Source organism: Bidens hawaiensis, unplaced genomic scaffold (genome assembly GCF_021521415.1).
Source record: "Bidens hawaiensis isolate Kalapana, Puna unplaced genomic scaffold, B.hawaiensis_p1.1 tig00038478_1, whole genome shotgun sequence".
Taxonomy (NCBI): domain Eukaryota; kingdom Viridiplantae; phylum Streptophyta; class Magnoliopsida; order Asterales; family Asteraceae; genus Bidens; species Bidens hawaiensis.
This window is the reverse complement of record NW_027505545.1, coordinates 55949-72934: the sequence shown is the minus strand read 5'-3', so window position 1 is coordinate 72934 and position 16986 is coordinate 55949. Positions and strand designations below refer to the sequence as shown.

At 37.1% G+C, this 16986-nt stretch overlaps 2 protein-coding genes across 2 annotated transcripts; both read right to left on the bottom strand.

The window, feature by feature from the left end:
* Positions 1–290: 290 nt before the first annotated feature.
* Positions 291–1489, bottom strand: LOC143613850 (uncharacterized). The gene is made up of 3 exons (XM_077087457.1): positions 1046–1489; positions 628–968; positions 291–429 (listed from the first exon to the last, which is right to left on the bottom strand). Exons 1-3 carry the CDS (start codon positions 1487–1489, stop codon positions 291–293), a joined length of 924 nt encoding a protein of 307 aa, XP_076943572.1.
* LOC143613851 (uncharacterized) lies at positions 1233–2537 on the bottom strand. The gene is made up of 2 exons (XM_077087459.1): positions 2366–2537; positions 1233–2116 (listed from the first exon to the last, which is right to left on the bottom strand). The coding sequence occupies exons 1-2, from the start codon at positions 2498–2500 to the stop codon at positions 1529–1531; spliced, it is 723 nt and encodes a 240-aa protein (XP_076943574.1). The 5' UTR covers positions 2501–2537; the 3' UTR covers positions 1233–1528.
* Positions 2538–16986: the final 14449 nt, after the last annotated feature.

The following is a 16986-nucleotide window of genomic DNA, read 5'->3' as shown; positions in this document are numbered from 1 at the left end:
CTGATGTTATGTCCAACTTCTAGGCAATTTTGACAAGTCATTTTTCTTCTAGTTCCAACCTTTTGGTTTTTATTCTCTTTTTCCAATGGGTCTCTTTTACTTTTTACTGACGGTCTACCGGGCATTCGTCTTTATTTTGGAGGTAGGGGTTTCATATCATTTGTTTTAGGCCAATGCATACTTCCATTCACCGGTTTTATACAATATTTATATGCTTCCTTAAACATGTCCTTTTTAAACCAGGGACTGACATAAGTATTTGGGTTTTTTGTTGAGGAACGCTAAAGCTGCTACCGTATGAACACAAGGATGCCTGATAATTGCCATGATCCACAAGTGCAAGTTTGCTCTTGTATCTTCACTACATATGCATATTTTGCACTCCTTACTTCAAATATTTTGTTACCACTTGGAATAACATCATAATGCCTACACAATCAACCAAAAAATATATGAAAACTCATAACAAGATAACAAAATATTTAAGAGAGAACCGTTACCTTTGTTTCGTTTTAATAACTTCTAGTTTTTTTTCTGATTGCAAGGCATGCTTCATGTTCAAAGCTTTCTGATTGTTTCGCCATTAAGAACATTCTACGCATCAAAAATCTTCTAATATATTCAAACATGCTAATAATGGGCTTCCTTCGTGCGGTTTGTATACGCGAATTAAAACTTTCACTCATTCCATTCTCGTAAGCATCACATGCTCTACCAACCTCAAAAAAGGATTTTGACCAAGTAATTGGATTTCTTTCCATAAGATGATCATACGCACCTTTGCTACTAGTTTTCAACTCTTCCATATGTCTTTCAAACCATTCCTTACTAGTAGAATTTGCAGCTTTCCAAAACAAATTTTTAGATTGAAGCCCACGAAATTTCTTTATAAAGTTAGCATAAATGTGTCTTGTACACTGCCTGTGCTCGGCATTTGAAAATACATCCTTTATAGCCTCGATAATTCCCTAATCAATAACGAAAATAAAATATATGAGTTATAAATAACAACAAATAAATAGATGTGTATTAATTGCATAAATACCTTGTGTTGATCGGAAATTAAAGTTAGTCCATGTCCGCTTTCCATTTCAATGTCATCCCGCAATAGATTAAGAAACCATGTCCAGTTTTTCTTGTTCTCAACTGACACAACCGCCCATGCTAAAGGAAAAATATGATTATTGGCGTCTCTTCCAACAGCCGAGAGCAACTGACCACTATTTTTCAGAAAACATCCATCTAAACAAATAACTTTCCTGCAACCGCTAATCCATCCATCTTTAACAGCTTTAAAACAAATATAGTAACTACCAAAATAAATCTCTCCATTTGGCATTGTTTCCACGATCATCTTTACAGTACTCCCTGGGTTCGTTTCCAATAGCTCAGCTTGATAATATGAAAGTCTCGCATAATGCTCTATCAACCCTCCTTCAGAGTCATCCAATACCTTTTGCTTTGCTCTATCACATTGACCGATACTCATTCTGCATTGGTATTTTTTCATGATTTCTTTTTGCATTTCTCATAAACTAGTTTCTGGAGTTTTAAGTATTTTCTTGAAATATCTTTTTGTAATCCAAGAATATGTAACAAGTGAACCTAAATGAAACTTCCTTGAGCATGTATGGTTATCATTTAATGATTTTATTTGAAAAGAATCGTCACCTTTAATCCTACAGGCCCAAAGCCGAAAAAGACACTTCCACACTTTCTTTTTTCGCCCATTCCCATCGTCTTCAATTTCTTCTGTCCTGCATCTTACTAACAGCCTAGCATGGTCGTTTACCGTGAATACTAATTGGTGACCATTTGCAACCCCATAATCAATTAGCATGTCTTTCAGTTGCACAGGACTCTCAAATTTCATTAATAATATGGGCTTCGCCAACTTCCAATCCATATTAGGATCATAGCAAGGATACACAACATCTACATCCTCATAATCATCATCCTCAACATCTTTTCCATAATCTTGTTCACTTCCACTCCAATCTTCAACAGAACTAACATCATCTTCATCCTCGTCATTGTTGTTGAAACAAAGTAAATTCAAGAAAGGATCATTAAAATTAACATCATCATTATTATCTAAAATATCTTCTAAGTTCACCTGACAAAGTAAATACAATAAGGGATCATTAATTAATTAAAAAAGTATTACATACCAATAGATATATAGTTATAAAAACACATAAAGATGACTAAATATTATAAAGACGGCCACTTAATTAAGGTGATTAAATATTGCTAGAGCAAAATTGTTGTGTTTTAAAATCTCAATATGAAATATTCAGGTCATGGTGCAACTTGACAATAAAAAAATCTAATTTATATATGAAGAAAAATTAAAATAGCACACCTCTCTATTTGTGTTTTGGATTGGTAATGAAACGAGGTCTACATCCTCAACAGTTGTTGCTAAGTTAACACCTGGTTCTTCGGTAGACATCAGTGTTAAACCAACCCGTTCAACCACCAAAAAGCACAAAGTCATCTTCCACACAAAAATACCACAAGTGAAACACCTAAACAAAAAAAAAAGTTGTTTCTTACTTTTCGAGACCTGCTGCAACCAAATTTAAGCCTTTGACTTTTGGTGACAATTTTAAAATTCTTTAATCACCACACTAAAACACAGAACCAATGCAATAACAGGTTTTTAGCCAGCCGCAAACCAAAACCAAACATTCAAACACTCCTGGTCTAATTTAAATAATCCTTTGCTACCCTGATTGGTAACCAACTTGTTTCGGTGGTAGGAGTTGGACGCCGATAGTTTAAGGATCGATGGTAGGGTTTGATGGTGGGAGATGTAATTGCAACATGAATCGTCACTTGTTTTTATTTATGTTATTTTTTTTATTAATTTGAAAAAAGGAAACTTGAATTACCTCCTATCTAGGTAAAAAAACCTATTATTGAAACATAAAACAAAACTTAGTGACCTAAATAGAACAAACAATTACACCAGTGACCTAATTGAGACACTTTCGAAAGTTGGTTACTATTCTATGAGATAATCCTTTAAAAAATGTTATTGTGGTTTTATAAATATTATTTCAGTGTTGTATAACTATTATTCAATTTCTATGTTGAAGAATTCTTTTTTATTTAAGTTTCAGCTTATTTAAAAATTTATGTTTGATTTTAGCAGTCTGCAGACGTTAAAAAATACACAGTCTTCTTTTTGCAGATATAGAGGTTTGGTCCATCTCTTATGCTACAAAATCATGCAAATGTGGTCTGCATACGGTAGATATTTTACCTCTGAAAAACAAACAATACCTTAGAATCCTAAGTCAACATTGCTACTAGGATTGATCCAGATCCTGAAAAACCCCACTTTTAGAAAATGTGTCTAGATTTAGTCATAACATTTTATAATATTTTGATTGACTAAAAGTGATGCATCTACCACTAATAGAGCACACATGATATATATATATATATATATATATATATATATATATATATATATATATATATCAAAATAAAGTTAATTTTTAGCGAATTTATAATAACTTAAATCAATCTTGTTGCTACAATAAGTAAGGAACCCTAAAAACACTTTAGGGGCGTATTTAAATTGAGTATTAGTTGTTTGACCTATTACTCATGAATTATAAGTTGGAACATTTTGAGGTAAGAATAATTAACTCTAATATATCCTTAAAATGTAGATATGCAAATTTGCAATATCGATCTGATGACATATCCCAATGCAATACTTTCGAAGATGTGAATAACATAATTTTAAACACAACATCTATCAAATAACATTGTTTATGCAAAGTACGGAACAAGTGATTTTAAAAAAAAAATGTTATTGTGTTTTTATAAATATAGTTTCAGTGTTATTTGCCTATTATTTTGTGACATCCCGAAATTTCCTTGAATAATATTAAAATATTATTTACGTTGCAAGACTTAATTTGAGTTAGTAGAAATATAATTATAAAGATAAAATTATGGTAGTCTAAAATGGATGGAATTAGTTATGGGCCTAAGATGAAGATTAGCCTAAGGTTCATGAGCTTAAGGAGTATAAATACCCCTTAAACCCTAAATCTTTTTCATCTCCATCATTTTACATGCCTTAGCCTACACCATCTAAAACATACACTTAAACCAAACACTCTCTACACTATTCTATTCAAAGATCCAAGACCAACCGAAGGTAAGAAATCATTTAACTCAGCTGATCCAACAATTTAGAACCCGGCACCGCAGCCCCGGGATGCCGAATGATCCGTTTGAATCTAGATCTAGCTTATTTTGGGTGTTTAATCAACCAAAACCGAGCTTAAGGGCCACCTTAGCTTGGATCTGGACACCACGAAGCTACCTGGTTATAAATAATCAAAATCCGGCCAACCATGGTGGTTAGCAGCGGTTGACGGCGCCGGAATCGCAGAAAAACCCTAAAAACACGAAGTAGAAAGCTAGTTTGAACATATACGAGCATATATGTAAAGGCCGTATGTGTATAGGCGGTATATGTATCAGCCGTATATGTACAGGCCATGTATGTGCATGCCGTATATGTATAGGACGTGCATGAATAGGCCGTATATGTATAGGACGTATATGTATAAGCCGTATATGTACAAGATATATATGTATATGCCGTATATGTATACTCGATGTGATTAGTTAATACACGTACCTTAAGTGGTAATTGTATGATATGTGATTGTTTTATGAATGATGTATGAATGATATATGAATGATATAGGAAAGATTAAGACTATGTACGGAAGTATATAAATACAAATTTAAAGAAGGTAATGTATGCTTAAAGGGTTGCAGACCCTAATAATATCTGCAAAGGATAAAAGGTTGCAGACCCTAATAATATATACGAAGGATGAATGGTTGCAGAACCTAATAATATATGCGAAGGATAAAGGGTTGCAGACCCTAATAATATCTGCGAAGGTTAAAGGGTTACAGATCCGAATAATATATGCGAATGTTATAGGGCGAAATGCTCTTTAAATGATAAATAAGTATGTAAGTAAGAAAGTACGAAAGAATGTATGAAGGAATGTACTAAAGAAAGGTAAACATGTAAAGTATATAAAATGTATCTTCGGATGTATATGTGTAAGTAATTGTATGAATTGTATGTTGCCTTATTAACTAGAACTCACTCAGCGTAGCTGACTTTTAGTATGCACGCATGTAAATATGTTAAAAGAGCTAGCATGAGGATGGCACATAGCATGGATTGAATTGCTAGCATCTAAATATGGAAGACATGATGTCTTATTTTATGTTTTATGTTGAGACAATTTGTGATGTTACAAGGCCAATATTCTATGGTTTGTAAAAAATGGTTGACTTTTACTTAACCGTGAGAAGTTTTAATTAACTCTGATATTAGAACTGTGTTTTTGACGAAATTCAACATAAAAGTAGGGCACTGGGACCGAGCCCTTACAATTTGGTATCAAGGCATAAGTTCGAGAGATATAAGCATCCTGCATGCTTAAACTCGAACAGAGAATGTGCCTTAAGTAAGAAGAGAAAGAAGATGTCAGTTCACGAAAGTCATGTGTCACTCGAGCAAGTTAAGTAAATGTACAATACATGATTAATTTCATGTGTAATGTAAGAATATGTAAGAAAGTTAGCTTAATTGCTAGGGATAAGATTATTTGGTTGTTTGTGGATTGTGATTGATTGTTCAACTGTTTAAGAGTAGAACCTAGCACAAGTGGACTCACAAAGGGAAGTGTGTAGGACACGGAGAGGAACGTGATCAGCTAATCACAGCTGGCCACTGTTATTAATTGTTAGCCTTACTATCTTTGTACTAAATAGTTCCTTGGGTGATGATATGTGTTTCCTTATAGAATACGAATGGCTGGAGCTAAAAAGGTTGTTAGTCAATGAGGTCGTATTGGACTTCGTGGTAGGCCACGTTTGACCCGGGAACCTTCTGAAGGACCGGTTACTAACACGAGAGAAGAAGGAAGTGCATCTGGGCAGGACCGGAGTAACAATGTAGGGTATCAACTTGATCCTACTGTTCAAGCCGCCATTGTTCAAGCTGTAGTTGGTGCAGTGAAGAATCTACATCCTGGTAAGTCTGTTGAAATCCATGAAGGGACCACTGAGAGGACAGGGGAGAATGGTAAAAACGTTCATAAGAATGAGGAAGGTGACTCGAGTGAAGTTCGATCTATGAAAGTTGATGAAAGAAAGAGAGGCCGAGGTGGGTGTAACTACAAGTCGTTCAAATGTTGCGACCTGCCAAAACCTGACTGGTTTAAAAGATGCAATCGCTATTCTCCAGTGGATAAACATAATGGACAAGGTTATCCGAATTAGCGAGTGTTATCCCGATAAAGCGGTGGGTTAAGCTACCCAGTCGTTTGGTGATGAGGTGATGTTTTGGTGGGAGACTGTGGAACAGAGAAAGACCCGGGAAGAGATTAAGACTATGAGGTGGGATGAATGAAGGAATTGGTGATGAAGCGATTTTGTACTGATGCTGAGGTTGAGAGATCTGAGATGAAGTTTCTAAATCTGAGAGTGGTTAAGATGACACACCGCGAGTATACTACTAAATTCAACCACATGTCGAGGTTGGTGCCTGACATGGTGAACACTGAAGCCAAGAGAATCAAGTGTTACATCCGAGGGCTACCACAAAATGTTCGCACCTTATTCAGGAGTAATAAACCTGCTTCCTTTAACTCTGCTGTTGAACTCGCAAAGATGGTTTACGATGATCTGGCTGTGGATGATGTGGTGGCGGTGGAAGAGAAGAAAGAGAAGAAATGGGTTGCTCCTGCTAAACGACCCGGTACTCAGTTGTGGAACTCTAAGGATAAGAGACAGAAAGTTTGGGAAAAGAAGTCATGCAATACATGTGGAAAGATGCACGGTGGCGAGTGCAAGTGGGGTGTTGGAACTGATGTTTGTCACTGTAACACCGCGTCTTTTACCCTCTCTAATTTAAGTCTAAATATAATAACTTAGAAAGTATAGGGACTGAAAATGAAAATTCTGAAAATCTTGTCCCGTCGCGGTACGCGACGGGGTAACTTGGAACCCATCGCGTAGCGCGATGGGGTTGGTGAGTCATCGGACACGTGTCCAACACCGTGTCAACACGTGGCGCAATGTGACAAGCCACGTGTCACCACCGCATAAGGCGGCGCAATATTGCGGCATCGCGATACGCGACCAGTCCCAAAGGACCAGGCGCGGTACGCGTCGGGGCCCAAAAATGGCTATAAAAGGGGAGTGACGGGTATGAGCCTCATTCATCCCAAACACACCTCCATTTTCACACACCTAACCTCAAAAGGCGTGCCTCGTTGCCATAGCAAGCCGACGTGCTGTTTTCTCGTAATTCGTGCAAGAAACGAAGTTATAATCAAATAGCAATCACTTAAGCGAGTAGATCAAGATTCTGCCTTTTTCTTATTATCATTCTAAGTATCCGAACTAAGGTAGGAGTTATGTTTAAGTTATTTGAATTATAGCTTAGACTATCAATCGAGGCTATGGCCTTTAACCTTGATCGTATTTTGCAAATCATTCACAATCATGTTTTCATAAACGTTACTTCATGATGAAGTAATGTTAAACAAAAGAGATATTTTGACGGGCATGTAGTCACTGGAAGGGGGATATCACTAGTAGTAAGTTTCTTGCCTAAGGAAAAGTAACTCGCATAAATCCCAATCAACCGAGGGACCCGTTTACTTACCTGGAGAAACTTACCAACGTGATAGAACCTATTAGGCCAAAGCATGTTATATCAAACGTCACATAAAACAAGTGTTTTCATTCACAATCAAAGATAAACGATTTCAAGGTTAAGCTTACAATCATAGCTTAACATTATTCAAAACATTCATACAAACCTATTTATGTATAGGTTAAGTATCATTCACAATCAATCAATCGATCAGTCAAGGTTTACAACACCGACGATACAGGTGAATACGTTCAAACCTTTAAAATCAGTCAAAACATATTTATACTCAATAAGACGAACGGGTGTTTGTCTTAACGAGTCAATCAAATGTCTACATGAGATCGAGTAATCTCTAAAACGTTATAATACAAAGTAGAAAATAAAATCAACTCAGACCGAATACGCGTGTGTATGGATCCAAACATAATTGTTAAGCCCAATCAATCAGTCAATGGCCAGGTAGGTCGTAAGGGCTAAACGGTCATGACCAGTTCTCTGTTCAGGGCCGTGTGGCTCGGAGAATATCGTTGTGTGTGTAGGGCAGTGGTACATATACCGGAAGTAGTAATGCTTCCGCTGATCTTGTCGAGAAAACTATGTTTGTATTATAAATGTCATTCAAATATTTTATTGAGTCATACGTGTTCACCAGCATATAGCTGACGTATTTTTCCAACCCATTGCAGGTAATTAAGCATAAGTAGCGTTAACAAGGATTGGAGTCTTATTGAAGATAGAAGTGCATACAAGATGGCTCCGTTTTTTATATAAAATCATTTTAATATGAAAACATATCTTTTGTAAACCAATACTCGGGTATTTAATTCCCGAGTAAATTTTCAATGTAAATTAATATTATATTCAACCTAAAGTCTTCCGCTAAAATTAAATTATAAACTCTGATATATTTACATAACAGGTACCAACTTGTGGTCACACGCCTAGGCCCTAAGTCGGGGTGTGACAGTCACAAATGTGGGAAGGCGCATGGAGGAGAGTGCAGAGTTGGATAAAATGCCTGTTATAAGTGCAGGAAGGTGAGACACTATGCTCATGTGTGCAGTGAGAAATCAGCATGTTTCCGCTATGGCAAAACGGGTCACATGGCCAGGGAATGTACTGAAGCTAGAGGAAGCGGAAAGAAAGGTGATGAACCATTAAGGCCAAGAACCAGGACCTACATGCAGACTCAGGAACAGGCCAAGCAGATTCCTGATGTTGTGACAGGTACGCTTCTAGTAAATGGTATCTCCCTTCTGTATTGTTTTATTCAGGTGCCAATAGAAGTTTTGTAGCTACGACATTTATTAAGTTAGCAAAAATGAAATGTTGTCGTGTGCCTGAAACTTTTACTATAGAAACCACTAGTGAAACCTCGGTTAGGATAATAAGGATGGTTAAGAAGTTTAAGATAGAGTTAGAGGGACGTGAGTTCCCTGTTACCTTGTATGTTATGACCTTAGGAGGCTTTGATGTGGTTTTGGGAATGGATTGGTTATCTGAGTTCGAGGCTCAAATAGTGTGTAAGAGTAGACTGATAAGGTTAAAGTCCTTGGATGGTGGTACGGTGACGGTTTATGCTGATAAAGAAAGTTCAGAGCTTAATGTCATTTCGATGATAAAAGCCGAAGGCTTGTTAAGGCGAGGGTGCGGTGCCTACCTGACGTATGTTGTCAAAGCTACGACTGAGACAAAAGAAGTGAAAGATGTTTCTGTGGTGCGCGACTATCCAGAAGTATTCCCATAGGACATTCCGGAGTTGCCACCAAAGCGTGAGGTAGAATTCCAGATATACTTAATACCAAGAGCACAGCCCGTCGCGAAAGCACCTTAGCGCCTGACGCCGTCCGAAATGAAAGAATTGATGTCACGGCTACAAGAACTCTTCGACAAAGGTTTTATAAGACCAAGTGTTTCCGTGTGGGGCGCACCAGTATTGTTTGTTATGAAGAAGGATGGAAGTATAAGAATTTGTATAGACTATCGTGAGTTGAAAAAGCTTACGGTGAAGAACAGATATCTGTTGCCACTGATTGATGCTTTGTTTAATCAACACAAGGGTCGAGTTGGTTCTCACGAATAGACCTTAGATCAGGCTATCATCAGCTGAAGGTGAAAGAGGTAGACATCCCTAAGACAACATTTCGGACGCGATTTGGACACTACGAGTTCCTCGTGATGTCGTTCGGTCTAACGAATTCTCCTGCAGCATTTATGGACATGATGAATAGGGTATGTCGGCCGATGTTGGACAAGTCGTTTATTGTTTTCATTGATGATATATTGATTTATTCAAAGAGTGAGTTTGACCATGTGGAACATCTAAGAGAAGTATTGGAGAGATCTTGAAGAAAGAGAAATTGTATGCTAAGTTTTCGAAGTGCGCATTCTGGTTGCGCGAAGTACAGTTTTAGGTCACGTAATCAATCCTAAAGGAATTACTGTGGACCCAGCTAAGATTGAGGCGATAATGAATTGGAAGACTCCGTAGAACCCGACTGATATACTCCGTTGTATTTCCCTAAGGTAGTAGGAATCTTCACATTAACTGGGAACGGAGCGGTGGCAATGCGCGGGATAAACTTTGACTTCTCGGTGAATGCTGCGGGCCGGTATGGTTTTGTGAAATCTTCTTCCACATCACTGTAATATTCCGTATGGTGAACCATCGCACGCGGGCGACTAGTCCCCTCTCTTATATGGTCCTGACTATCACCACTGAAGTAGCTGACTTCATCCAGACGATATGTTGGATCATAACTTTGGTCGTACTCAATTCCGCGGGAAGACTCCCGCACCATTGAACGCCCTCTGTCACGACCTCTCCTCCCAATTTCTTCCTTAGAAATTATCTCAGAAAACCTCTTGGAAAATCTCTCTGTCTGAAGACTCTCACGCATCTGGCTCCTCCGTACTGTTGGAGGAGGAGATGGAGATCTCCTGGGGATCTCGTCATAAACTGAGGCACGAGCGCGGGTTCGTTCTTCACGAATCATGCGTTCGTATTCAGCTAGAGCACTCTCTTGTTGAAGGCGTAACCATTCTTTAGGAGATTGAACTCTCTTAGATCTGAGATTACGACGGTGAGATCTCGCCGGAGTGGAATTACCAGATCCGTCTTCCAGATCTGGCTCCGTATGGGCCTGACGAGTTTCCACCGTCACATGTCCCAAATCACCCGGAGTTGGACCTCCATGTGCTCCAACACCAGTAGGACGTCTAGTTATCGCCGGAGTTTCCGTCGGCCCTTGAAGAGTTTGACTCATATCGTTCGGAACAACAAAAACTTTCACAATTCTAGCACAAGCACAGATGGCGCCAATGAAGAAACACGGATCTAAACCCTAAGGATTTAGATCAATGAGTCCACAAAATTCGGGTCAAACAATTTCTAAATTAACGATACAAGCTTAATCTCCCAAGTCCAATGACGAAAACCTGCAAAACAAACACCGTGAGCTCGTTACGGGAAGGACAAGAGGGGGGTCTTCCCGTAACCACCCTCCGGCGTGAGAATAAATACTGATCTTAAGGATAGAAAAGTACAAGGTACTGAGAGTAGGAGTGAAGTGTGAATGAATACCTCATGGAGATGACGAAGGTATTTATAGCTGAATGGTTTAGGGAATATTATTGGCCCAGCTGTCCTTTTCCAGAAGATGCCTTTGTAACAACCTGGACACGTATCCGCATTGTATGAGCTTAATTTTCCATGTGCACGGATATAAGAAACTTGACACCTGTCTCTTTCTCATTTGTCGTTACGTCACGTGCTTCCCAAGAAAGATCTTAGTAAATCTTCTAGAAGGAAGTTAGTTAATTACAGCTGTCCATCTGACGTCACCCTCTGGTCACCTTCGCGGGTGAGAATAATACCCCGCGGATGACTTCTGAGGACGCCGGGATTACCCCGCAAATAGTCTTTGGATCTTATTACTATTCCTCCTCTGACTTTTGTTATGCGGGTGATTAATATGTTCCACGAATGACTTTTGAGGGAGTCATCTTCCACCCGCGGGTAGTCTTTATGGGTATTTGGGTCTTTTTGCTACCCTACCTCTATAATATCGTTTTGATTATGTAACAGAGTGATGAATACCTTGGTAATAGAGCTCGAGCGATGTATGTGTAAATATATTTAGTTTAGTGATCGAATTCCTTAAAGTTTTGGTCAATCTTTTTGTTTGAATCGACGAAAAATGTTGAAAACTTGACGTTTGGTAGCGTATTTAGAATAAGTGATAATTGTTTAATTAACTTCTTATCTTATTTTTGAATTCATGATTTAATCTAAAGGTTTGAAAGCGTCGAATATTGTCGGGAGTGTGTAACACATCTGACCGTGTGGTAGTGGTAAGACGATGATGGTTTTGGTTTAATTTTACTGGAAATATTGGTAAGGTGATGATGTGGCTTTATCCATCATTGTGTATCTTATATATGTATTGGTTCAAAAATTCATCATCATCATCATCATCATCATCATCATCATCGTACTCAGTATATCTCACCAATAGCAAAGCTATGGTAGGGTCTGAGGAGGGTAAGATGTAGACAGCCTTACCTCTACCCTCTAAGGATAGAGAGGCTGCTTTCGGTGAGACCCCCGGCTCGATAGTAGTTTTGCATCAAGCCTTGGACATAAGGCACATAGCACTCAATCATCGAGACACCTGCTGATCGGTGCATGTACCCTTGTCTTTCGGCTATCAACGCCACTACATGATGCCTGATTAACCGTCCGACACTTTAACGTTATTTTCACGAGATTAGTAAAATAACGTCAAAATTAGTGCAATTTCACTTTTGCCCACCCGAGGGTTCACACATATATACATCATATGTGCGCACCACAAGCAGGGCTAATATTGGTTCAAAAATTATAAGTTTTATTTGATGTTTGGGGGTGAAGCAAAGTGTAGAGCATGTTTTGAAAACTGCTATCATCGGTGTAGGGTCGGTACACAACCATGTGCATACCATGCACAATATCAATGTATAGAAATGGCATATTGATGTTTAAATGTGAATCCTTGGTGTGGGTGATTAAGGGTTGATATAAACTTACTTAACCTTGTCAGTGGTGTTTAAATGGGTTTTTATGTATTAACGATGTAAAACTTACTCTCAACGTATCTTGGTTTGCTAAACTTTACATTGCAACTTATTAATGACGTTTTGAAATTGCTATCGGTTTGTAATCATGAACTGCAAATGTAACATAAATATTTTCTCTCTCTCTCTCTCTCTCTCTCTCTCCCTGGCTTCTTTCTCTTCCCACCACAGTCGAATTCCATTTGGAAACCCTAGGCGCGCACGTTTCGGTGTTTTTCTCCAGCTAACCTACTGCTGACAGGTTCTATTTGGAAACCCTAGGTGGTAGTGGTTGTCCGGCGGTGTTTTACGGTGACTGCAGTGCTCTGGTGGCCTCTTATTGCATGGCGTCCGTTGCCAGCTTCCGTAATGGAACCGTAAACGGTGGCGATGGTGGATATTCGAGCGTCGCCGGTTTCCATTCTGGAGCCCTACGTGACGACCGTAGTGGTGTATGGTGGTGGTGGTGAATACTGGTGATGATGAGAAATCTTCATCATCTACCCACTGGTTTGAGTTCTTTATCCTTTAATTTCATTAGCGATTAAAACTTATATCTCTGTTTTAACTTTTTTGTGTTTATTGTTTGTGTGTATTGTATGCATAATTGACAGGTGGAACAAACACTCAAACATTAGCAAGCAGACACTACATTCGTCTTTTGGTGGGTTGTTTTTATTATTTATTTTGTCATGGTTAATATTTGGGGCTTATACCTAGGGTTTATTGACTTTTTTAGTTTAGTATTACGTTTGATTTTTTATTGCCTTTTGTTTGGTTTTTTGCATTATTTAAATTTAGTTGTTATTAATTAGCAGGTGTCGTGCAGGGGAGGCTTTGTGTAGTCAAAGACTGTTTCCTTAAGGTTATTGTTAGTTACACATACTAATCAATTTTATTGAACGAAGAAATGTATTTACTAATAGTTAAAAAGTCGTGATTATTTCTGTTTTTTAATTGCCTTTCCTTTACTTGATTGTATCTTCAACTCTTTTTGGCAGGTTAGTGTTTTTGTGGTGTTTGTTGGTTTCAGTTGCAACTATGATAATAGCAACTACTGATATTGATGTAAGTTGGCTATGCTCTTTGCTCACAGCTGTAGTACATGTGAACTAACATTTGATTTTTTTACTTATCAATTATGTAGTTCTAGCTTGGCTGTGGTTTAGGAGTAGGCATTCTGATGTTATTGCATAATCTATAACACGTTATTTTTATATATAGGAGTATTAAACGCGAATGCGACGCACATCAACACAAATTCTTGACACCGCTAATGAATTTAAGGAATTACTTGAAGAACCACAAATTGAGTTTAGTTGAAAGGTTAGTCAATATGTATGTGTTCAATTGGTTATCACTTTAGACCTTTAGTTGCACCCTTCCGAAACTCAAAATTGATTCCTATTGCCTACAGAAACAGTTTATAGTGATGGGGCGAGGAACAATTTTTTTATCCTGTTCGGAAGGTTGAGTAACACGTAAAATCATGTACCTTTTGTACTCATCGGGTCAAGTCGGGTTGGGACGCCAAAGGCACTTCAGTTTTACCTTTTTCTTTTACATTTAGAAAAGTTATCGTGTTGCATCTTCATTGACCTAGATGGTCATGTGGTTGGCTTTTAATCATGAATGAGAGGCATTTACTTCAGTTTTACCTTTTTCTTTTACATTTAGAAAAGTTATCGTGTTGCATCTTCATTGACCTGGATGGTCATGTGGTTGGCTTTTAATCATGAATGAGAGGCATTTACTTCAGGTTTACCTTTTTCTTTTACATTTAAAAAAGTTATCGTGTTGCATCTTCATTGACCTGGATGGTAATGTGGTTGGCTTTTAATCATGAATGAGAGGCATTCAAAGACGAGAGAGATTATGCTAAAAGTGCTTGATAAAGTTGTCTAAAGTTGATAGGTATGCACAATAGCTTATGGAACATTAGCATTATTTGATTTTTATACCTTAAGACTTCTGATTGGGTGGTTTTTTGATTTAGTGGTTATCTATATTTCTATTTTGCAATTGTTATTTCAAACCATTTTGTAACTCAATTGGGCGGAGATGAATTTGACGTCTCAAAATTGAACGATACTGTTAGATTTTGAGCACATAATGTATGTAATTTGTTAATTTATACTTGGAGCATCTTTTAATTATATGGAATGAATTTATGGCGTGTGACCTCAATGGACAACATTTGGTATGGGCGTATGCTATGGTGAAATGTTTGGGAGATATGTCTTTTATTGCTTATAATGCATGTGTGGTGTCCTCCTTAGCCTAGGAGATTGTCTTTTTGTTTGGATAGTTTTTTGGTCATTTAGGAGTTTTTTGTTGGGATGGTTTTTGCTCATTTGATTCTGATATCAACAACAGCTATAAATAAGCATGAAGAAATGGTCATTGCATATAACACTTTTATTTAGAACATGCATGTGTCATAAGCACGATACTGTGAATTTTCTCGACTTATAAAGCTGTAAAGTTTCTCAATTTTATAAAGCTGAAGGTCTGGTTGGCAGCAACAACGCCGCAATGCGGCGGGTGAGCTAACTAGTTTATAAATAAGCTTTGGAACTTCTTTTCTTTAATTTTAAATTATATAATTTTTTTCTAGTTCAAGAAATAATAATTATGAAAGTGAATACCTAGCTAAAGTTTAGAGTTGATAACTTTGCTTTTATCTAAACGAATTAAAAGAGTAAATTTCATTTCATTAGCATTTCCAACTCTTAAAAAGAATCACTTTCATTTATGCTTAACCCACAAATAGAGATTCCAATTAAAGTTTTACTTTCTTATTTCAATTTCTTGGCACATTTCAATTTTTGAAAAGACGGTTTGTGCCAAATTACACTTATAAGTTATAACTCTTTAATATAGATCTATTGTTTTGAAGTAATAATAAAACCTATGCTCTTTTAATGTATCAAATGTAACAACTTTTCCTATTTTTATTTTTTGTATGTCATGAATTGTGTTGTATCGTTTAATGATTATAATTTTTATTCCGTTACCATTTGATGCAATAAGATGTGATATAAGTTATAAAAAGCTCAAGATAAGCATCTCTTTTTTAAATAATAATTAAAATAATAATAATAAAAACGAAAGACAAGATTAAGATAAAGGCTCATCTTAGTTATACCAACTATGATCGGTAAATAGGCATGATATTGGCCTTTATAGCTCTTGGTAGGTCAATTGTATGTGATATATGGTGGTAAAATTAAATTTTGTAATCTCAAATGATTAAAAAAAACTTTGTTATGTTTATTATTATAACCCTTAAACTAATTACATGGTTAAAATGATTATATATGAAGTCGTTGCTTCAAAAAAAAAATGCTCAACCTATCTGTACCATGAAGTCGAATAACTTAACCATCTATGAATAACCTTGTAGCTTTGAGTATTTAGGCAGAAAATCATGACCCTTTGTCACAGTAGTTTTGCTTTAAAGTGAGGCCGGATTACACAATTTAAGCTTTAGATAAGTCGACGCATCTCAAACCATGTGAATTTGTGAAATGACAAAAATCATCATTAATAAAAACTAATCATATAACTTCAACAACATATTTCATGATCAAATCTGGTAATAAAAACAAAAGAATCCGTTACAATTCAACAATTTCTTGTAGCATATGCATAGCTAGCGTCTTTCACATGTGAAAGGTATTCAAAACTTCTAAACAAAAATCCAGCTAAGTTTGTATAATTGTATGCATGTATATATCACAATCGCCCTATATTAAATGTGCCCTTTTTTTCATCACTTTCCTTTAATTTTCAAATTCTTATAAAAACTCATCGGCATGGATAACAATGGTGGAAATGAAATCAAGAATATCAGTGTAGATGGTGATGAATCTTCCACCGGAAGCAATGACGTCAAAGGAAAGAGCTCCAACTGTGACAGGAATAGAAAAAGAAAGTGTCTTCCGACTAAGAATGTATTTGCAGAAAGGAGACGCCGACGAAAGTTGAATGAACGACAATACTCTCTCCGATGCGATGCTCCTGGTAACGGTAAGAAATAAATCATGAATTCCTCTTCAACACCTCATGTTATAATTTCATTTGAACAGATGGAGATGCAATTGACCATATAAAAGACCTCACCGAGAAATTTCGTAAGCTTAACCTTAATCACAAAGACTATAAAT

What these genes read in the sequence shown, in the direction of transcription:
- LOC143613851 (XM_077087459.1), bottom strand. Translation starts at nt 2,500, where the DNA reads ATGACTTTGTGCTTTTTGGTGGTTGAACGGGTTGGTTTAACACTGATG. An exon ending in TCCAAAACACAAATAGAGAG is followed by an intron (nt 2,117 to 2,365) that starts GTGTGCTATTTT and finishes TTACTTTGTCAG; the next exon opens with GTGAACTTAGAAGATATTTT.
- LOC143613850 (XM_077087457.1), bottom strand. Translation starts at nt 1,489, where the DNA reads ATGAGTATCGGTCAATGTGATAGAGCAAAGCAAAAGGTATTGGATGAC. An exon ending in TAATTTCCGATCAACACAAG is followed by an intron (nt 969 to 1,045) that starts GTATTTATGCAA and finishes GTTATTGATTAG; the next exon opens with GGAATTATCGAGGCTATAAA. An exon ending in AGGAAGCCCATTATTAGCAT is followed by an intron (nt 430 to 627) that starts GTTTGAATATAT and finishes TTGATTGTGTAG; the next exon opens with GCATTATGATGTTATTCCAA.